Below are 19,863 nucleotides of genomic sequence, written 5' to 3'. Positions count from 1 at the left end.
GTTGCTGCCCTTAGGGTAAATGCTCACCCGTTTCTTCTCTCTTCTTCTTTATTTCTTTTTTCTACCTTGGCCTTTGATATGGGTATTATGTTGTTGGTTTCCCTCGGCATTTGCATTCATAATAAGGAATTATAATTGAGAACCCATAAATGCATCTCTAAGTTGCGGTGGCCTATATGGTAACGTTCTTAATTGGTGAACGCCAGACTGGGGTTCGAGACCCGCTAAATCTCGTTAGTTTCTTTGGTCGCTGCAAGCCTATAGGTCTATCTGCTGAGTCATCAGTAGCCATTGCCTGGCCCTCCTTGGTCCTAGCTTGGGTGAAGAGGGAGGGGGGCCCTTGAGCACTGATCTTATGTATATATGGTCAGTCTCAAAGACATTGTCCTTCCCTATAGGGCAATGTCACTGTCCCTTGTCTTTGCCATTCATGAGTGGCCTTTAAACCTTTAAACCGTTTTATAAGGAAATACCAGCGATAAAAACAACAATATCCGGAAGATAAGACCTAATTATTCCGATGACACATGAATTGTTGTGATAAGCATTATCATCATCAGCAGCTTACGTTTGTTTATGGTCTTTCTATGCCAGTCCACGCCAGTAAACGTCCTTAGTTCGTCGATTCATCGTCTTCTCTTCCTTGCACTGCTTCTTATACAGTGATGAACATATACACCAACAAATAAATATCTCAGGCAAGCAACCAGCAAGGATCCCAAACCAGCTATCTATGTAGGAGATGTGTGGGAGAGGAGTGAGAGAGGCAACAACCAGACATGAACGGAGGAAGGGTGTGTGGGAGGGAGATGGCGTCCATGTGGGCATTGTTGATTGTCCCAATTGAACCTCGTACAAGACGAACTAGGTAGGGACACGAATGCCTTTACCACAGCGTTTCGAGACATCCTTCAAGAACTCATCATATAATCGAAAGGATTAAGACCTTATAGGATCAAATAAATTCATTATTCAGAATTGGTTCAATGAAATAGAAATTACAGGTGTCCTTAGTTCCTGTTTCATTAAAACAGATGCTCACCAGAACGTCAGCCGGGCAAGCACAACCTCATACACACTGTGGGGCAGTGGCCTCCCCGGTAAAGAGCTTAAACTCACGGTCAAGGGATGGGATCGTTCTGCTGCCATGCGAATGCTAGGCGAGCACGTTACCGCTGTACTAGCCTCAGTAGAACTAGTAGAAAAGAATAGGAATGTTTGAAGATAGTAATATAAAGAGCAGGATCCTCACAAAAGAATATTCAAAACATGTATAATGTCTCGTATACGGGGCAGAGGAGAGCAACCATTTGAAATGTTATTTCAAGAAAATATAAATATAAGGGAGTATTATTGGTGGTAACATCCATAACTAAAAAAAGAACTCTGAGAGTGCAGACCTCCACTACGGCAGTTTATTTCTTGAAACCAGCTTGTCTTTCCAAGAATCAGTTTCGGTCGACCTTTTGCTCGACCTTAACCTTGACCTTTGACATAAAATTTTCAAAACTGAATCACTGCCACGTCTCAACATAAGAATCGATCCATGAAAGTTTCACTACTCTATTATGAGTAAAATTGTGGCCAGGAAGTTGTTCACAAACAAACAAACAAACACACAAACGGACACACAGGGGCGTAAACATAACCTCCTCCCAACTTCGTTGGTGGAGGTAACAATGTGTATAACTCATCAAAACGGCCATCTAGAAAACATAGTCGGTTTAAGATTACAAAAGAAGCTACTAAAATGATTACAAGAAGTAATTAAAGTATAAAACGTGTTAAACCTAGCCAGCAAGTAAATCGTTAACTTAGATTAACATGGTTCTTAAGATATGTCTCTTGAAGGAACAAAAAAACACTGTCATTTAATGTAGTTCTTACAATTCAACAGAATAGAAAATAAGTGTTCATAACATGCAATGTACCAATTCCCATAGTAAATAGCTCTTTTATATGAAAAATATTATTAGAGTTCTCTTGCTTAAGGGTACATTCGCAAGCACTATTCTATTTTATTTCTCTTCCTCTTGTTTTTCAGTTTTTATATTATTATTATTATTATTATTATTATTATTATTATTACTAGCTAAGCTACAACCCTAATTGGAAAAGAGAGATGCTATAAGCCCAAGGGCTCCAACAGGGAAAATAGCCCAGTGAGGAAAAGAAATAAGGAGTTAAATAAACGATATAAGAAGTACTGAAAATTAAAATTAAGTATTTTAAAAACATTAACATTAAAAGAGATATTTAATACTTAAACTATAAAAGGACTTATGTAAGCCTATTCAACATGAAAACATTTATTGTTCTTTAAATATTCGATATCAATTGTTAATTACTTCTAATGTAGTTTATTTATTTCCTCTCTTCACCGGGCTATTTTCCCTGTTGGGGCCTTTGGAATTAGAGCATTCTGCTTTTTCAACTAGGGTTGTAGCTTATCAAGTGATAATAATAATAATAATAATAATAATAATAATAATAATAATAATAATAATAATAATAATAATAATAATAAACTATATGCCACATAACAATATTTTAGCTTCTGAAATTGATTCTATTCTGTCACTGCCCCAAGCTTATTCAATACCGTACCTGGGGTCCAATCCCTGAGAGAGAGAGAGAGAGAGAGAGAGAGAGAGAGAGAGAGATCTTAGAAATAAACGCCCTGTGTGGGTCACATTGAGACTTGAGATTTCTCAGCGAGGGGGAGTGAGAGCCAGTGAGTTACGACAGTTCTTTGTGATCCAAAATATTCTATTTGCATATTCTATTCCGGTGATTATGATATGAAAACTCCAACCTTTCCCATTTGGACAAACAATCTTCTTCTTCTTCTTCTTTATTGTTTATTAATGTACCTGTAGAGCAGGGTCACCTCCTTGAGACAACCTTTTCCATATATTTTTACTTAGACAAACATTGTATACGAACATCTCTCATCAAAATTTTCACTTGTTTATTTTCCAATGGGTTTAATTATACTTTCACTATAACTACGTATGCGATCTTATTTCAATTTACTCGACAAATTGGACTAAAATGCCTAAGATACCAATTGTGCCCTTGAGATCGAAATAGAAATCACAGCTATGAAATCACAACAGGTTGAAAACGCATTATGTTTACCGAACACAAACTCGTCCGTCGATTTAACCTTTGCATAAGAGGTATGCAAAGATTTGCTTGGCTATACTTCTCTATCACGTTCTCTGTCTAATGTTATATTTGTGCCCTTAACGTGGTGAAACGGTTTACGTATCGCCATGATCAGGAAAGCTGTACTAATGGTTAATACTAGCTTGGTTTGCTGAAAGCGATTAGACGAAAGTCTCCCAACTTCACCAATCCGCAGTAACCAGCGTGGTGATGAAAACTGGCCAAACCCCAAACATAAATACGAACATGTCTGAGGCCTTTGTCCTGTAGTGGATTAGAAAAGGCTGCATTTATTGTTGTGGTGTATACTATATATATATATATATGCGTGTGTGTGTGTGTATACATATATATATATATATATATATATATATATATATATAAATATATATATATATATGTGTGTGTATGTGTGTGTGTGTGTGCGTATATATATGCATATAGATATATATATATATATATATATATATATGTATATATGTATGTGTGTATATATATATATATGTATATATATATATATATATATATATATATATACATACAGTATATGCTATTGGAACACAAGTTCTCCCTGACGCCCATTTCATAGAAGACGATTGCCTTAGTGGAATCAATGTGTTTCTTACAGGAATCCTCATAGTTTCGCAGCTTCTCCAGATTCTCCATAGAAACAAAGAAATGGGAATAAAGTAAATGCTTCCCTAATTTCCTCTTCTCTTCCTTGACTGCAACGACATTTAACAGAGTTCTATGGTGCCTGAGTGCATTGGCAATACCCCAAGTGCCATCTTCTAATATTAGATTGCCTCATACTTGCCAATGGACATCTCTCACTATATATATATATATATATATATAAATATATATATATATATATAAATATATATATATATATATATATACATATATATATTTATATATATATTTATATATATATATATATATATATATATATATAGCCTATATACATATATATATTTATATATATATTTATATATATATATATATATAAATATATATATATATATACATATATATATTTATATATATATTATATATTTATATATATATATATATATATATAGCCTATATACATATATATATTTATATATATATTTATATATATATATACATATATATATATATATATAGCAAAGCATGAAATTGCATAATTTCCTAGAAAGGTTTTAAAGCGCACCAAAAAACTTATCAAATAAGATTGATTTTTTTTTCTTAATTTCAAAATTATTAAAAATTATGTTCATTTGATAAGCTTTCCTATTTTCATTAATTATCACCTTTCTTCAATCTCCCTTATACTACTCCAACCATTTCTTCTATTTCACATTTTCCTTTATCGCTTGAAGGTTTAAAGGTCACTCGTGAGCGGTACAGGTAAAGGTTAGAACAATATCCTAGAGACCGCCCACATATACATATGATCGATGCCCAAGCTAGGACCAGGTAGAGCCAGACCATGGCTGCTGATAACTGTGATGTTGCAGACGCTACTAGAGTCCATTTCTTTTAGCGAGGCAGATTTGCACCGACTCGCAACGGTGCCCTTTTAGCTCGGAAATGTTTCCTGGTCGCTGATTGGTTAGAATTATCTTGTCCAACCAATCAGCGATTAGGTTTAGAAAGCTAATTCCATTTTACCTGCCTAGCAACCTGCTGGGCGGGAGTTCGAGACCTGCTCAGGTACCTGCTCAAGTTCGATAGTTTCTAATATTTTCTGCATACTCACCATCCTTGTGAACTACGGGGAAGCCTATAGATCTAACTGCTAAGTCATCAGCAGCCATTGCCTGACCCTCCTTGGTCCTAGCTTGGGCGCTGATATGGTCAGTCTCTGGGGCATTGCCCTGCTTTATAGGGCAATGTCACTGTCCCTTTCCTCTGCCATTCATGAGTGGCCTTTAAATCTTTAAACATCCGTATTAATGGCATTTCTTCCCTTCAAATTTTCTGTCTTGGAATATCTTAGTTTCCATCAGATTTTGATCGTCTTAACACATTATTCCAATTAAAATAAATGAATTTCCCTTATCATATAATAGATTCAATAAACGACATGACCCCTTTAAATCTCAAAATTTCGATAAACCCGAGAAAGACTAGATATTAATACTTGACACGATTAAAACAGTCGCATGAAAGACAAAGATGACCCCTCTAGACAAGAGACACATTAAAGATACTAAGATAAGCAGCTCAGGACTAATAGCATTATGCTACGAATATACCAGGTATGAATTGTCCTATCCTTTGTGAGTGTTGGTACCAGTAAAGCACGTTCCATTAACTGTGCAGAAGAAGAGTACAAAAGTTCACTAACTAAAAATTATATTTGAATAGTTGAATACTTATATATCTAATTCACACACCTATAGTTAATGGGTTGGCCAGGGCACCAGCCACCAGTTGTGATACTACCGCTAGAGTAGGCGTCCTTTAATTTGTCAGACAGTATTACATTGGATCCCCCTCTCTGGTTACGGCTCCGAATAGTCAGGCCTATTCTTTCCACATTCTCCTCTGTTCTCATACACTTGACAACACTGAGATAACCAAACAATTATTCGCTCAAGAGTTAAATACTGCACTGTATTTGTTCAGTGGTTAATTTCCCCTTGGTAAGGGTAGAGGAGACTTTACCTGTGGCAAGCGGCTCTTCTAGGAGAGGGACACTCCAAAATCAAACCATTGTTCTCTAGTCTTGGGTAGTATCACGGCCTTTGTACCATGGTCTTCCACTGTCTTGGGGTAGAGTTCTATTACTTGAGAGTACACTCATGCTCACTATTCTATCTTATTTCTCTTCCTCTTGTTATGTTGAAGTTTTTATAGTTTGTTTTTAATATATTTATTTTAATTTTGTTATTCTTAAACTTATCTTGTAGTATATTTCCTTATTTCCTTTCCTCACTCTGCTAGTTTTCCTTAAAGAAGGATGATCGCATAGCATACTCTCCCCTAATTTGCATGGCATACTTTCTCTTACGAAGGGCACCATGGCATATTTCCCTTAGAAATGGCAGTATGGCATACTTCCCTAATGATGAAAACTTGGGATATTAGCCATTACAGATTGAGGAAAGGCATACTTCCGCTTAAGGATGGGAGTATGGTTATGGATGGGGCATAGCACAGTTTGTCTTACTCGTGGTGACATGGCATACTTCCTTTCACTAATGACGGCAGGGCATACTTTCTAATGGTAGCATGGCATACTACCCTAAATACTGACGGCAGGGCATACTTTCTAATGGTAGCATGGCATACTACCCTAAATACTGACGGCAGGGCATACTTTCTAATGGTAGCATGGCATACTACCCTAAATACTGACGGCAGGGTGTAATTTCTAATGGTAGTATTTTTATACTACCCTAAATACTGACAGCAGGGTGTACTTTCTAATGGTAGTATGGCGTACTACCCTAAATAATGACGGCAGGGCGTACTTTCTAATGGTAGTATGGCGTACTACCCTAAATAATGACGGCAGGGCGTACTTTCTAATGGTAGTATTTTTATACTACCCTAAATACTGACGGCAGGGCGTACTTTCTAATGGTAGCATGGCGTACTACCCTAAATCATGACGGCAGGGCGTACTTTCTAATGGTAGCATGGCGTACTACCCTAAATCATGACGGCAGGGCGTACTTTCTAATGGTAGCATGGCGTACTACCCTAAATCATGACGGCAGGGCGTACTTTCTAATGGTAGCATGGCGTACTACCCTAAATCATGACGGCAGGGCGTACTTTCTAATGGTAGCATGACGTACTACCCTAAATCATGACGGCAGGGCATACTTTCTGGTAGGGATGTGTCAAACAAGCAATAGTTCCTCTCATCTTTGCACCAAAAAAACCGATAGATTACAACCTATGGAGCAGTATCACTTCTCTAGAAGTGCATTAATTTTGCATATCAATAGAGAAAAATACTTTTTAATACAAATTTATTCGTAAGATACATGGAGAATTCGTGAAGCGAGCTCATGCGTAGCGTCTGGTAATCTCAAAATACAAATGAAGAAGCCGTATGTGGACTTCCAGTCACCGTCTTAAGTAAATCATGTAGACGAGTTCCCCGTCATTTACGTAATATAATATATAACTAGGCGTAATAATAATAATAATAATTCAGTGCGGTTTCGTCCAACAACAATCTTCCATGGTTTATATATTCCCTTATTTCTTTTCCTCACTTGGTTATTTCTTCCCTGTCGGAGCCCTTAGGCTTCTAACACCCTGCTTTTCCAACTAGGGTTGTAACTTAGCTAATAATACTAATAATAATAATAATAATAATTCAGTGCGGTTTCGTCCAACGCCAAACTGCTAACCAATCAAGCAATCGTATTTCTAACGTACCCTCTTCTTGTTTCTCGTTTAGCCTACTCAGATTTTCTGTTCAGAGCGACTTTGGCGGTTACCCGACTCCTCTCGGAGCCCAACCGCCATCTCAAGTTTCATCATTAGCTCGTTTGCTATCTCTACTTCCGGAACTCACACTCAAAGGCCAAGCGCAAGCAACTAATAACTGAAGTTGTGGATATATTTATAATCTACAATCTGCCAGTCTATAGTTGTATGGCTCATTTTTGTATAATGTAAGAATTTATGCCTTTATGTATGAATGTACATTGAATCATTTTATCTTGGGTGTCAATGGAATGTTTGTATGTGTATGGCTCGGTATGTTTTAAGAGAATACTTAAAGCATTTGACTGGGAGTTTTCTTCGGTAGTGGTGTTGTAATAGTGGTGGAATTAGCAATTAACAGTTTATATATACATATATACATCCACACACATATATACATATATTTATGTGTGTATGAATGTATATATATATATATATATATATATATATATATACATACATATACATATGTATATATGTATACATATATATGTGTATATATATATATATATATATGCATAAATTTAATATTTATATATACATACATATATATATATATATATATATATATTGTTTTTATGTTGACCAGGCTGACATGAGTCTTTTTATAGTTTATATATGTCATCTGTTTTGATGTTGTTAGTAGTTTATATATGATATATCTGTTTTGACGTTGTTACTGTTTTTAGAATGATTTATTGTTAATTTGTTCTCATCATTGATTTATTTCCTTATTTCCTTTCCTCACTGGGCTATTTTTTCCTATTGGAGCCCTTGGGCTTATAGCATCTTGCTTTTCAAACTAGGGTTGTAGCTTGGCTAATAATAATAATAATAATAATAATAATAATAATAATAATAATAATAGAGAGAGAGAGAGAGAGAGAGAGAGAGAGAGAGAGAGAGAGAGAGAGAGAGAGAGAGAGAGAGAGAGAGAAATTCACGATCAAGTTCCGTGACACTTGACTCTAGGTCACACATATGCCCACAGGAACTTGGCCAAGCCACCACCAACATGAACACACAAACATACGCACGGTGACTGTACTACAAGCATTCAATAACAATATTAACAGGATGTGGCCTCTCTCTCTCTCTCTCTCTCTCTCTCTCTCTCTCTCTCTCTCTCTCTCTCTCTCTCTCTCTCTCTATTATTATTATTATTATTATTATTATTATAATCCACGCAACAACCCTAGTTAGAAAAACAGGATGCTATAAGTCCAAGGGCTCCAACAGGGAAAAATAACCCAGTGAGGAAATGAAACAAGCAAATATATAAACAACAAGAGAAGTCATGAACAATTCAAAAATTTTAAGAACAGTAACAACATTTAAACAGATCTTTCATATATAAACTATAAACACTTCAAAAAAAATAGGAGGGGGGGGGGAGAAATAAGAGAAAACAGTGTGCCTGAGCGTACCATCTGTTTAAATTTCTAAAGTATGGGCCTCGTGATAAACATGTTCAAATGCAGTACTAAAGAAAAGACTAAACGTACGAACTCCGTAACTGCAATTTGCGCAATTTTGCGCAATATTGATTGCAAGAACGTCACAGGCTCCAAGCCTCTGGAGAAAGTCAAATATAGAACCAAATATACGTAATGCATTAATACCACCAATTCTCATTTAAGTGCGGCTTAATGGACCAGCTATGTTTACAAACTGATTCTATAAACAGAGATAAGACGTACCATAACAATAAAACTCAATTGATAGCAATTTAGTGTACGCGACCCCGTTAAAAATGACGGCGAAATATTTATATCGATATGCCTAAATGCACACGCATTCCCTCTCACTATATGACTACTCCCTCTCCCCTTTATCAAAGGAACTGGGAAGCTAAAGGGGACAGGGTATATATATATATATATATATATATATATATATATATATATATATATATATACATATATATATATATATACAGTATATAATATATATAATATATATATATATATATATATATATATATATATATATGTGTGTGTGTGTGTGTGTGTGTGTGTGTGTGTATAATATACAGACATTTGCTCTCTATTATATAAGGGAGAATTCAACTTTAAGATCACCTGGCCCTTACATCTCTCTCTCTCTCTCTCTCTCTCTCTCTCTCTCTCTCACCATGAGAATTAGCAACACTACCTTTCTAAAAGCAGACGTTTAATTTTATCAAATTACCAAATGTACAAATATAATTTCATTTAGATAAACAAATAAAGATGAGAGAGAGAGAGAGAGAGAGAGAGAGAGAGAGAGAGAGAGAGAGAGAGAGAGAGAGAGAGAATTCTTAGAATATTTAATAACTTTTAACATCATATTTTTAATCATACTACCCATCAGTACACAAAAGAAGTCTATCTTTTATGACAACAGGATTCTAAAGTGACATTTCCAATCTCCTCTGAACGTCTGCAGATAAAGAATGGTCATAATTATCATAATTATCGATAACCCAGCAGGGGATGCGTGACATGATCGATAAACTTAAGTGTATTACCGCATACTGCGCTTACTATAGGGGACTGTGTTAGGCCTAAATTAATCAATTACACTTATGCAATATAAGTTACAGTAGGTCAATCATTTTTTTTTTCCTAGCGAACTAATGATTCAAAAAGCGTTATCTTATCAATACTGCCATGGCAAAGATACCTTTTTATAATGATAAACAAAGAGAAATTTATAACATAGAGTTATTGTTATCTAAAAATTATAATAAAATTAGTAGTTTTACCTCTAAATATTGTGTATCTGAGGTTTTCATCGCTGTCTGTTCGACCCTTTGGAGTCGATCTGAATAAATCTTGGTAAATTCGTCGAGAAGATCCAACATCTGTGATGATGACGTCGAGTTATCTCTCTTGAGGTCACTGCCAGGGTCAGTGATAATGCTCTTCTGATGGTGATGCCCTCCATTCTTTTTCATCTTCCTTCGCTGCCCCATGGCATCATCGTCGTCATCATCATCCTCATCACCATCAGCTCCTGCCACCTCTACCATCACTATCACCTCATCAATTTCGCTTTCTTTTCCATTCCCTTTATTCTTCTCCGGCTCCATGATATTAAATATATATAACTAATCTACGCTAAGCGTTACTACGATGTTGTTCAACCATGATAAATGTCCTGAGACTACATTTCGCACGGTATTTCACGAATATTTCGCAACAATTCACAAAGACACTCCACACACATCAGATTTTGATGACGACTCCCGACAGACGACGACAAAACCTATTTCCAACTTCTGCCAACAGATGGCACTCTAAGCTTCGCGCGCTCTTCGAATCTCCGCGATATTGGAAACTCCCAACGATAAGAAAATACAAACTGATCTATTGTTTAATTATATTCTAATCTAGATAATATTTAAAACGAATTATATCAGAAACTGCATCTTAATTTCATGAAGAGTAATTCAAATGAATATACCTCCATGAAAGTTAGCTGTTGTAGCCTACGTTAAAAACTGCTTGCACGGATGTTTTTTTTTTTTTTTAATTATAAAACAGATTTTCTGTAGATATATATACAGGTTTATTCTTGAAAAAATATGAGATTTAATAATATGGCTATGTATATATATATATATATATATATATATATATATATATACATATATATATATATATATATATATATATATATATATATATATATATATATGTGTGTATGATGTATAAGATATATATATATATATATATATATATATATGTGTGTGTGTGTGTGTGTGTGTGTAAACCCTATAGCAAACAATTTCTGTCTTTCTCCATAGTGATATTACTTATGAATAAAGATTCAACATATTTCACATCAGTATCAGTTTTGTCAAAAGAAAAGGATTCCGTCTTAAATTATATATATATATATATATATATATATATATATATATATATATATATATATATGTTAGGTCACTGATGTCCTATATTGAAATCATATATCATAATCTATAACACTTCATTCATACTACAAGGTAAAATATTTTCATTTCTAAACGCTGCAAAATTACCAGCACGTTAGAAAAGTGTAATATCTGCGCAGTTGTAAAAGGAAACTATTTAGCACAGATGTTCAGTGATGAGAACAAACACTGGCTTTGGCTGTTGTGTTCAAAATCCCACTCATATTGACCTTGATGACTCATTTTTCCAGAGAACACTGTGTTCTGGCAATTCTTCTTCACTCAAGGGGTTATTATTATTATTATTATTATTATTATTATTATTATTATTATTACTTGCTAAGCTACAACCCTAGTTTGAAAAGCAAGATGCTATAGGCCCCGGGGCCCAACCAGGGAAAATAGCCCAGTAAGGAAAGGAAACAAAAATTAATATTTTCTAAGAACAATGACATTTGAATAAATATTTCCTATATAAACTATGAAAACTTTAATAAAACAAGAGAAAGAGAAACGAGATCGAATAGTGTGCCTGAGTGTACCCTCAAGCAAGAGGACTCTAACCCAAGACAGTGGAAGACCATGGTACAGAGGCTATGACACTACCCAAGACTAGAGAACAATGGTTTGATTTTGGAGTGTCCTTCTCCTAGAAGAGCTGCTTACCATAGCTAAAGAGTCTCTTCTACTCTTACCAAGAGGAAAGTAGCCACTGGACAATTACAGTGCAGTAGTTAATCCCTTGAATGAAGAAGAATTGTTTGGTAATCTCAGTGTTTTCAGGTGTATGAGGACAGAGGAGAATCTGTAAAGAATAGGCCAGACTATTTGGTGTATATGTAGGCAAAGGGAAAGTGAACCGCAATTAGAGAGAAGGATCCAATGCAGTACTGTCTGGCCAGTCAAAGGACCCCATAACTCTCTAGCGGTAGTATCTCAACGGGTGGCTGATGCCCTGGCCAACCTACTACCTACCTACTGCACTGTAATTGTTCAGTGGATACTTTCCTCTTGGTAAGGGTAGGAAATACTCTTTAGCTATGGTAAGCAACTCTTCTAGGAGAAGGGCACTCCAAAATCAAACCATTGTTCTCTAATCTTGGGTAGTGCCATAGCCTCTGCACCATGGTCTTCCACTGTCTTGGGTTGGAGATCTCTTGCTTGAGGGTACACTCGAGCACGCTATTCTATCTTATTTCTCTTCCTCTTGTTTTGCTAAAGTTTTTATAATTTACATAGGAAACATTTATTTTAATATTACTCTTCTTAAAATATTTTATTTCCATTTTTCATTTCCTCACAGGTCTATTTTCCTTGCTGGAGCCCCTAGGCTTATAGCATCCTACTCTTCCAGCTATGGTTGTAGCTTAGCAAGTAATGATAATAATAATGGGAAACCACTAACGACATCAAAGGACTTCCTAAAGCCCTCCAATTCGGGGTCCCATTTTCTATTTCTCTATATACTGATACCCAGATTTCGACTTCTGATTAGAGAAGATATCATTATCTCATTATCAACAAAGGCCCATCAAAATTTTTAAACTGCAGGGGAAGTTTTCAGCAATTCGATCGTTTGCATTTATTTGGAAACCAATTTCATTTGTCTGGGGGACTACGTTGTGTCCTTCCTGGTCGATGATATCTGGGTGGACTTTGGGGCACTTCTTGAGAGAAGGGAATGACCTCCATGCTTTACAAGAAATTGTAGAGATCTTCTATTGTGGAATGAACCAATTACTGGCAAATGCCATCTTTTTGACGCCATAATAGTGTCATGTGAGATGGTATTAATGAAACACAGTCTACGGTATTCCACAGAACTGTTACAAAATATTTAGTCACTTAAACATTACCCAAAATACTCTTTCTAAAAATGGCAAATTTTTATACCGGCATTCCTGCGTGAAAAATAAAATATCTATCTTCCCGAAGAAATGAAAAACGCCTCCTACAGTGCTTTTGGAGCCAGTACTTTCAATGGATGAAAGAACACTATATGAGTCAGTGACTGTTAATAGTCTTTGGAACACACTAGAGAGACAAGGATTTTCATGGTGACAAGAGCCATCTATTGCCATTACTGCTTACAAGTTTCTTTTGATAAACAAGGTCTTGTAGGAGAGTGAAATTTAATTTGGAACGTTGAGTAACCCTTTGAGCTCCTTTGAAAATATTCCTTCAGTGCCATTGAACTTGTTATACTCCCAGTCATTCGTTTATAATGTATTCATATTGAGTTGTCACATTTCACTGATCATTACAAGAAATCATTGATTTCCTTTAATATAAAAAAAGAAACAATCTTCTTATTTGTTATGTCGATGTCAATATGTTTAAACACAATCCCCATAGTTTTCTGATACATCATTTTAATCCCATTTTTTTTCTCTTTGTCCAAACATACACAGCTGTTTTGCTTATCTGTCCTTCTGTAGTGTGTCTTACTCTCACAATAAAAATCTTACAATTGTCCTTCTCTGCTATATTAAGTAATGTTATACCTAAAAAATTCTGTTACCGAAAGCAATCATTCTTCTAATCCACTCCTCTGAGGACTTTCCGTTCAGCTAGATATACTTTTAGGTAATACATATAAACTGTCGTTGTCTATTCATGAAATATAAAAGACGTACATCCAAACCTGATATATTCCTTGTGTGACAGACTAAAGTGCTAAGGTTTATATTACACTTAAGGCTCTTCTGAGCTTCTCACTTGCCTAATTTGAAGGAAAGTATTTGAAATCACATAGTATCTAGGATGATGATTAAAAATTTAAAGTATTTACCAGTAACTAATGATACATCTCTGGATTTGTAACATTTCCTTACAATTAAGACACCAATATCTGAAGTAATACCACCACTTTTCTCTACTTGAGTTCTTAACTCCGTCTTTACAATAAACAATTCAAACACACAAGTCAGCACATCCTCCTCCTTCAGTTCATAACACCACTTTTCGTCTAATGGTTTCTTGCCTACACTTTAATCTTCACAAATCTTAATTTTCATCTTAATATCTCACGGGGTCTTGGGCGTCATGGACGTTTAGTTGCTAAAGTATCCTTCTCAGGTTAGGACACCACACTTTGATTTGGAGGAATTCTTGTATTTTATCATTCTCATGTGTATCTTGCATGCCAGTTATAATGTGAGCTTCTGTTATTTTTGGGGGGATGTCAATTGTGCTAGCCCTCCTCAGGTTCTATGGGGGAAATACTGAAGGAGATCATCAAGACCTTGACCTTGGTAGGATGTGGAGAGAGAGAGGACTTCGATGGAGGATGACCCTTTGGTATTTTCAATTAAGACCGTATTAGGAGCCAGGTATAACACCAAGACTTACATAGAAGGACTGATTAATGGTAGTAGAGATGATGTAGAAATTACGATGGAGACACTCAGGCGTAATATCATTAATTCTGACTCCTCAAGAAAAGTAACATACAGAGAAGTCAATCCAGATCTCTTGGATCATGACATCTATTCTGTTAGGCATAATGTTTCTGAGTTAGATAGAGTCTCATTTACCAGGTTCAGGATTGCATCTCACCCGCTGGCGGTGGAAGTAGGTAGGTGGAGTAGGAAGTGGGGAGGCCGTCTGCCTTTGGAGGACCGATTGTGTACCTGTGGGGCTATTCAGACAGAATTACGCGTAACACAAATATGCTCAAGGACACAAAATATAGGAGATACTTATATTTTTTCTAACACAAAGGATATATTTTCAGATCAGCGAACCCTGGCAGAGCAATGTAAGATTGTTAGCTTAATCCTCTAAGAGTATTTGTGAATATTTCTGAATTAAGGAAAAAAAAACTTTTTGGAGCATGATTTTGTATATAAATGCCAAATTTGGTTGTTATTTTTTTATAACTACTAGACTTTGTTTTATTACCGGTAAATGTTCACAAAATAATGTCTTGTATACGTTAAAAACCTGTTATTCCTACCTGTGTATATAATGCATTGTAATGCCAAGTGTAGTATTTTGCCTTTATTTGGACCAGAAGTAAATAATTATTGTAAATATGAGCTGTATATGTTGTGGTCAATAAAATATCTATCTATCTATCTATCTAGAATAAATCCTAGTTGGCACTTTACTATTTGGTCCCATCTCCGTTAAGGGGACTATTTTTGGTTAGGTTTACTTGTCTTCTAGTTTCATGAAACATTGACATAGTAAATTGCAGGAGCCATCTAAATAAACAAATGTCCATATCATACCAATAGTTTCAACAGAAAGTCTTTTTGATAAAGTTAGGCGAGGTATAATCTACAATAAAAAAAGGGTCCTTGATCTACAAGAAGCAAAGAAGAAGCACGCACCGCATGTTGTCGTCTGTTTGTTTACATCTTAGGCGCTCCACCAGATGATTGAGTTAAACAGTAGTGATCCCATCAATTATGATCTTGATTCACCTACGGACACAATTAGCTCATTCCCTCGACTTACCCAAACCATATCATATGACGAATTTTTCAGAAATTATTTAGAGAAAAACAAACCTTGCATTTTCTCAAGTGGGTTCACGAGCGAGTGGCGAGCCAGGAGTGATTGGGTTACGCCCATAGGCATTCCAGATGTCGAGTATTTTGTCGATCAGTTTGGTAAGAACTTTGACCCTTTGCTTCTTTATAATACCCTCGGGTATTTACATGATTAATTAAGATCCCGTTAAGCTCTTGAAACTTCTATTTATAGATAATCATCTTGTTTATGATTGGATTTATACCATTGTTGCAAACTAATGTTTTTGTTTCCCGTACCCTATCTAACAACTATATACAAAACTGGAGATTTAAACATTGGTTCTGGAACTTTGAAGGCCAGAATCTAGTCTAGTGAACTGCATCGACTTGAAGGGTAAAATAAGTTGAAAACAAAAAATATGAGAAAATTTTATGCAATCAGTAAGTATCAAGAGAAAGGATTGCCAGTAAATTTATATATTAATACAATAACCCAATCAAAGAAGGTAAGAAGTGTTTATGGTCTAATTATAGATAATTTGAACATTTCTAAAGCTAATATATGTAGGAGACTATTTTTCAAGTTATAGAGATGTTTGAATCACTAGATGTTACAAGGGAAAAATAATATTTCCAAGTGGAATAAAACACAGAGATATGACCTAATCTAAAATCCCTACCTAACTTGACCTAAAGGTTGGAGGGTAAGTCTCAACCCTGTGTTTGCTTCCCAACCAGCTTTATTCCTGGCAAGGTAACACCAAGTTATATTTCCTAATTTGTAAAACTAGCTTTATATTGTATTTCATAACAAGGTAAACAACAACTGTCCCTTAAGTAAAATCGATTTGGCAAGTATGTGATAAAGTTTACGCCTCCCCCCAACGAACTACATTCATCCTGTCCGTTCACAAATACAAACAGTACTCCAATAATAGAAATAGATCTTAGCAAAATCGGATTGCCGCTTAAAAATTCAGCAAGCTAGTTATAACTACCATTGGGGGTTGAAGAAGCCCAACCCCCCTATCAGTCAGATAGTCAATCACTTTTGACTAGCTGCAAGCAGTACACATGCTCTCTTGCTGCCCCTCAAATTTTGGCCGTTTTAATCTTTTTGCTTTCTCTTTCTAGATAAATGGATAATAGTGCAGACAGGCTGTTGTGTTCAAGAAAACCTGTACAGATTAAAATCTAATCTGTCCGGGTTTAATCATTTAATGAAAATTTTAAATGGTACCCACTTGTTTTCTGGATAAGCAATACTGTAAATGTTTTACAGGTTTATGTTTAAACCTGCCATTAATGTCATCTTTGTACATTGTGTGGGGGGAAGGATAACTGTTTGGAGTTATCCCCTCCCTATGTGTGGCTGTATGACGACGACAACAATCTGAACCTAAAGCAGGTGGGCTTCCTGGGATATTGTTGGTGCTCTTTTGGAAGGGGAAAGCTTTTTTACCATCGCCCGGACTTCTAGGGCTGCCCTTACAGTGACTTCCCGACTCCTGCTTTTCCTGTGGAGCCGCTGTATATGCTTCTGTTTGCAGATGCGTCCAAGAAAGGGTGTGGCACTCACCAAGGAATCACGTTTATTCCTACACATAATGCAAACCTTTGAACTTTAATAAGATTATGACTTCAGTAAATCTGAGATAGTTGTTTAAACTTTTAACATGGTATACATAACTGGGTGGCGGATAAGTCCTGCCCACCCGAAAGGTAGGGCTACCTTCACATAGACTTCGGCCACCATTCTGTATAGACCCTACTTCTTTGCATCCTACTTGACCTGATTTATGCATATGCTTTTTTTTTTTTTTTTTACAGAATGTTTGCTGATAATGACTGTTCGGTGGGTACGGGCACCCATTTGGTTGTACCCTGGTAAACCTGGCCAAGGATGTGGCCAGTACATGAGTAAGGTGGAGGTCGACCATCATCAACTGTGTAGTGTATGCAGGGGGTATGAATGCTTGAAGGATTACCCATGCTCTGAGTGTAGGGAGTGGCCTCCTGTGCAGTGGACTTAGTTTTCAAAGAAGAGGAACAAGTCGAAGAGAGATTCTTCGAAGTTAATCTTGGCAATGCCCAAGCTGATGTCTACGAAGCTCTTTAGCTCCTTCATCCCTCCTTCAAGTTTAAAGCCTACTGCATACTGTTATCCTTCCTAGAAGAGAAAGGGAGCCACTACCTTATCCTCAGAAAGTTCCTTGAGCGAGACAGGAGTATTGTCATTCACTAGCAAAGGCAATGTAGGGGATATTCGCTCAAAGCTTTTCTGCCTCCGTAATTGTTTTTGCCGACTCTTGCAGGGACTTGGACCTTATCTTGCTGTGGCCTACCCTTTGTATCGATGGTGCCCTTTCAGTGGATGAAGAATGAGATCCTAGCCGCTTATCCTATACCCGTCAGTAGCTTTGACCATCTCATTAAATTTTAAACCACCATTCGAGCTTTGCTGAGGTCATAATTCTATTACAAGACTCATTTTATATAATTAGGAAAAATACAATTAGTTGAATAAATTTTGATGTTTAACTTGAGATATTAAGGGTAAACAAAGTTTACAGCAGTATTTTATGATAATGTACAGTGAGGATGATGATATGTATTGCTATAATAGACATAAAGTTTATTTGGGGTAAATTCAATGTGTGTTTTGCATCAGTATGAGTGCAAATTGATCTATAACTTCTTATTTCAGGTGACGCAAATGTCCCAGTTGCAGACTGCGATCAGAAACATTATGATTCGCAAGAAAAGAAAACTTTCAAATTGAAGGATTATATACAGTACTGGAATGGTCTCAGGGAAACTTCATGTGGGGAGAAGCAGTGTCTCTATCTTAAGGTATGCTGTGATTATGAGAACCTTTTAAAGATAGCTTCACTAGAAAAAGAAAGAAGAGGATTGGCTAAAAAATTTACTAATCTTTCTAGATTTTTGTTATTCTGTGTTGTTGAACATGTACTTTACTTTAGGTTTCTGGGTTTATTGTGTCCTGGATGCAGTAATTGTTTACACATTGACTTTATAACTAAATATATTGTGTACAAATTGTTAATGAAACAAATTTAAATTAATGCTGATATTGTAACTTATAAACCTAAACCCCCTTGGAATATATACAGTAGTACATTCAATGTTCCTAAATTATTTTTTAGTAATGTGCTCTACGAATCAGTTTTCAGTGAAATGAATACAGTATAATGTCATGGATTTTATTTATACAATAGTAGGTTATGTTACAATTTTAGTGTCTACATAATATTATGTAGTTTTAAACTAACTTTATTTTTTCACAGGATTGGCATTTTGTACAGGCCTATCCTGATTATGGTGCTTACACAACTTTACAATATTTTGCATCAGACTGGTTGAATGAATTCTGGCAGGTCAGAAATGATATTCAAGACGACTACCAATTTGTGTATATGGGACCTAAAGGAAGCTGGTCAGTAAATTACTATCATATTTAGCAGTAGAGATAATGTATATATGTAACAGTTTTAGCAGTGTCAATAGTAGCATATATAAACATTGGGTTTATTGATAATGATTTGCTCATGCAACGGATAAACCTCTTATTTGTACTTTATTTCCCGTAAGATTGGGATGAGTGGAGTGCTGAATACTAGCAAAGTGGTAATTTGCGCTGGATTAAATCTCGAGTAGGTCAGGGTAAGTCTTGCCTACTTTATTTTCATCATCTTCTTGGTGTATTAGCACATGCCACCTAATAGGCAATCATTGTGCTATCCCTCATATTATACTACTGTATATACAATTTAGGAGGTTTCCAGGGGGCCCGAGGACTTCAAGAAGACTGCTAGATGACTATATATCTTC

The 19,863-nt window shown here is 35.8% G+C and overlaps 2 protein-coding genes across 15 annotated transcripts in view; one reads left to right on the top strand and one right to left on the bottom strand.

The window, feature by feature from the left end:
- LOC137629528 (putative leucine-rich repeat-containing protein DDB_G0290503) overlaps positions 1-10,847 on the bottom strand; it is a 227,452-nt gene extending 216,605 nt beyond the window's left edge. For all 14 annotated transcript variants that reach the window (XM_068360916.1, XM_068360921.1, XM_068360917.1 and 11 more), the window contains exon 1: positions 10,358-10,847. In XM_068360916.1, coding sequence (XP_068217017.1) covers positions 10,358-10,684 — 327 coding nt within the window. In that variant the 5' untranslated portion in view covers positions 10,685-10,847. The remainder of the gene's footprint in view (positions 1-10,357) is intronic.
- Positions 10,848-15,862: 5,015 nt separating this feature from the next.
- JMJD4 (jumonji domain containing 4) overlaps positions 15,863-19,863 on the top strand; it is a 60,931-nt gene continuing 56,930 nt past the window's right edge. Inside the window, exons 1-3 of the mRNA XM_068360314.1 lie at positions 15,863-16,149; positions 18,719-18,864; positions 19,320-19,468. Of these exons, the coding sequence (XP_068216415.1) occupies positions 15,912-16,149; positions 18,719-18,864; positions 19,320-19,468 (533 nt within the window). The 5' untranslated portion in view covers positions 15,863-15,911. The remainder of the gene's footprint in view (positions 16,150-18,718; positions 18,865-19,319; positions 19,469-19,863) is intronic.

The sequence above is a fragment of the Palaemon carinicauda genome, chromosome 37 (assembly GCF_036898095.1).
Source record: "Palaemon carinicauda isolate YSFRI2023 chromosome 37, ASM3689809v2, whole genome shotgun sequence".
NCBI classification, from domain to species: domain Eukaryota; kingdom Metazoa; phylum Arthropoda; class Malacostraca; order Decapoda; family Palaemonidae; genus Palaemon; species Palaemon carinicauda.
This window is presented reverse-complemented; position numbering and strand designations above follow the sequence as displayed.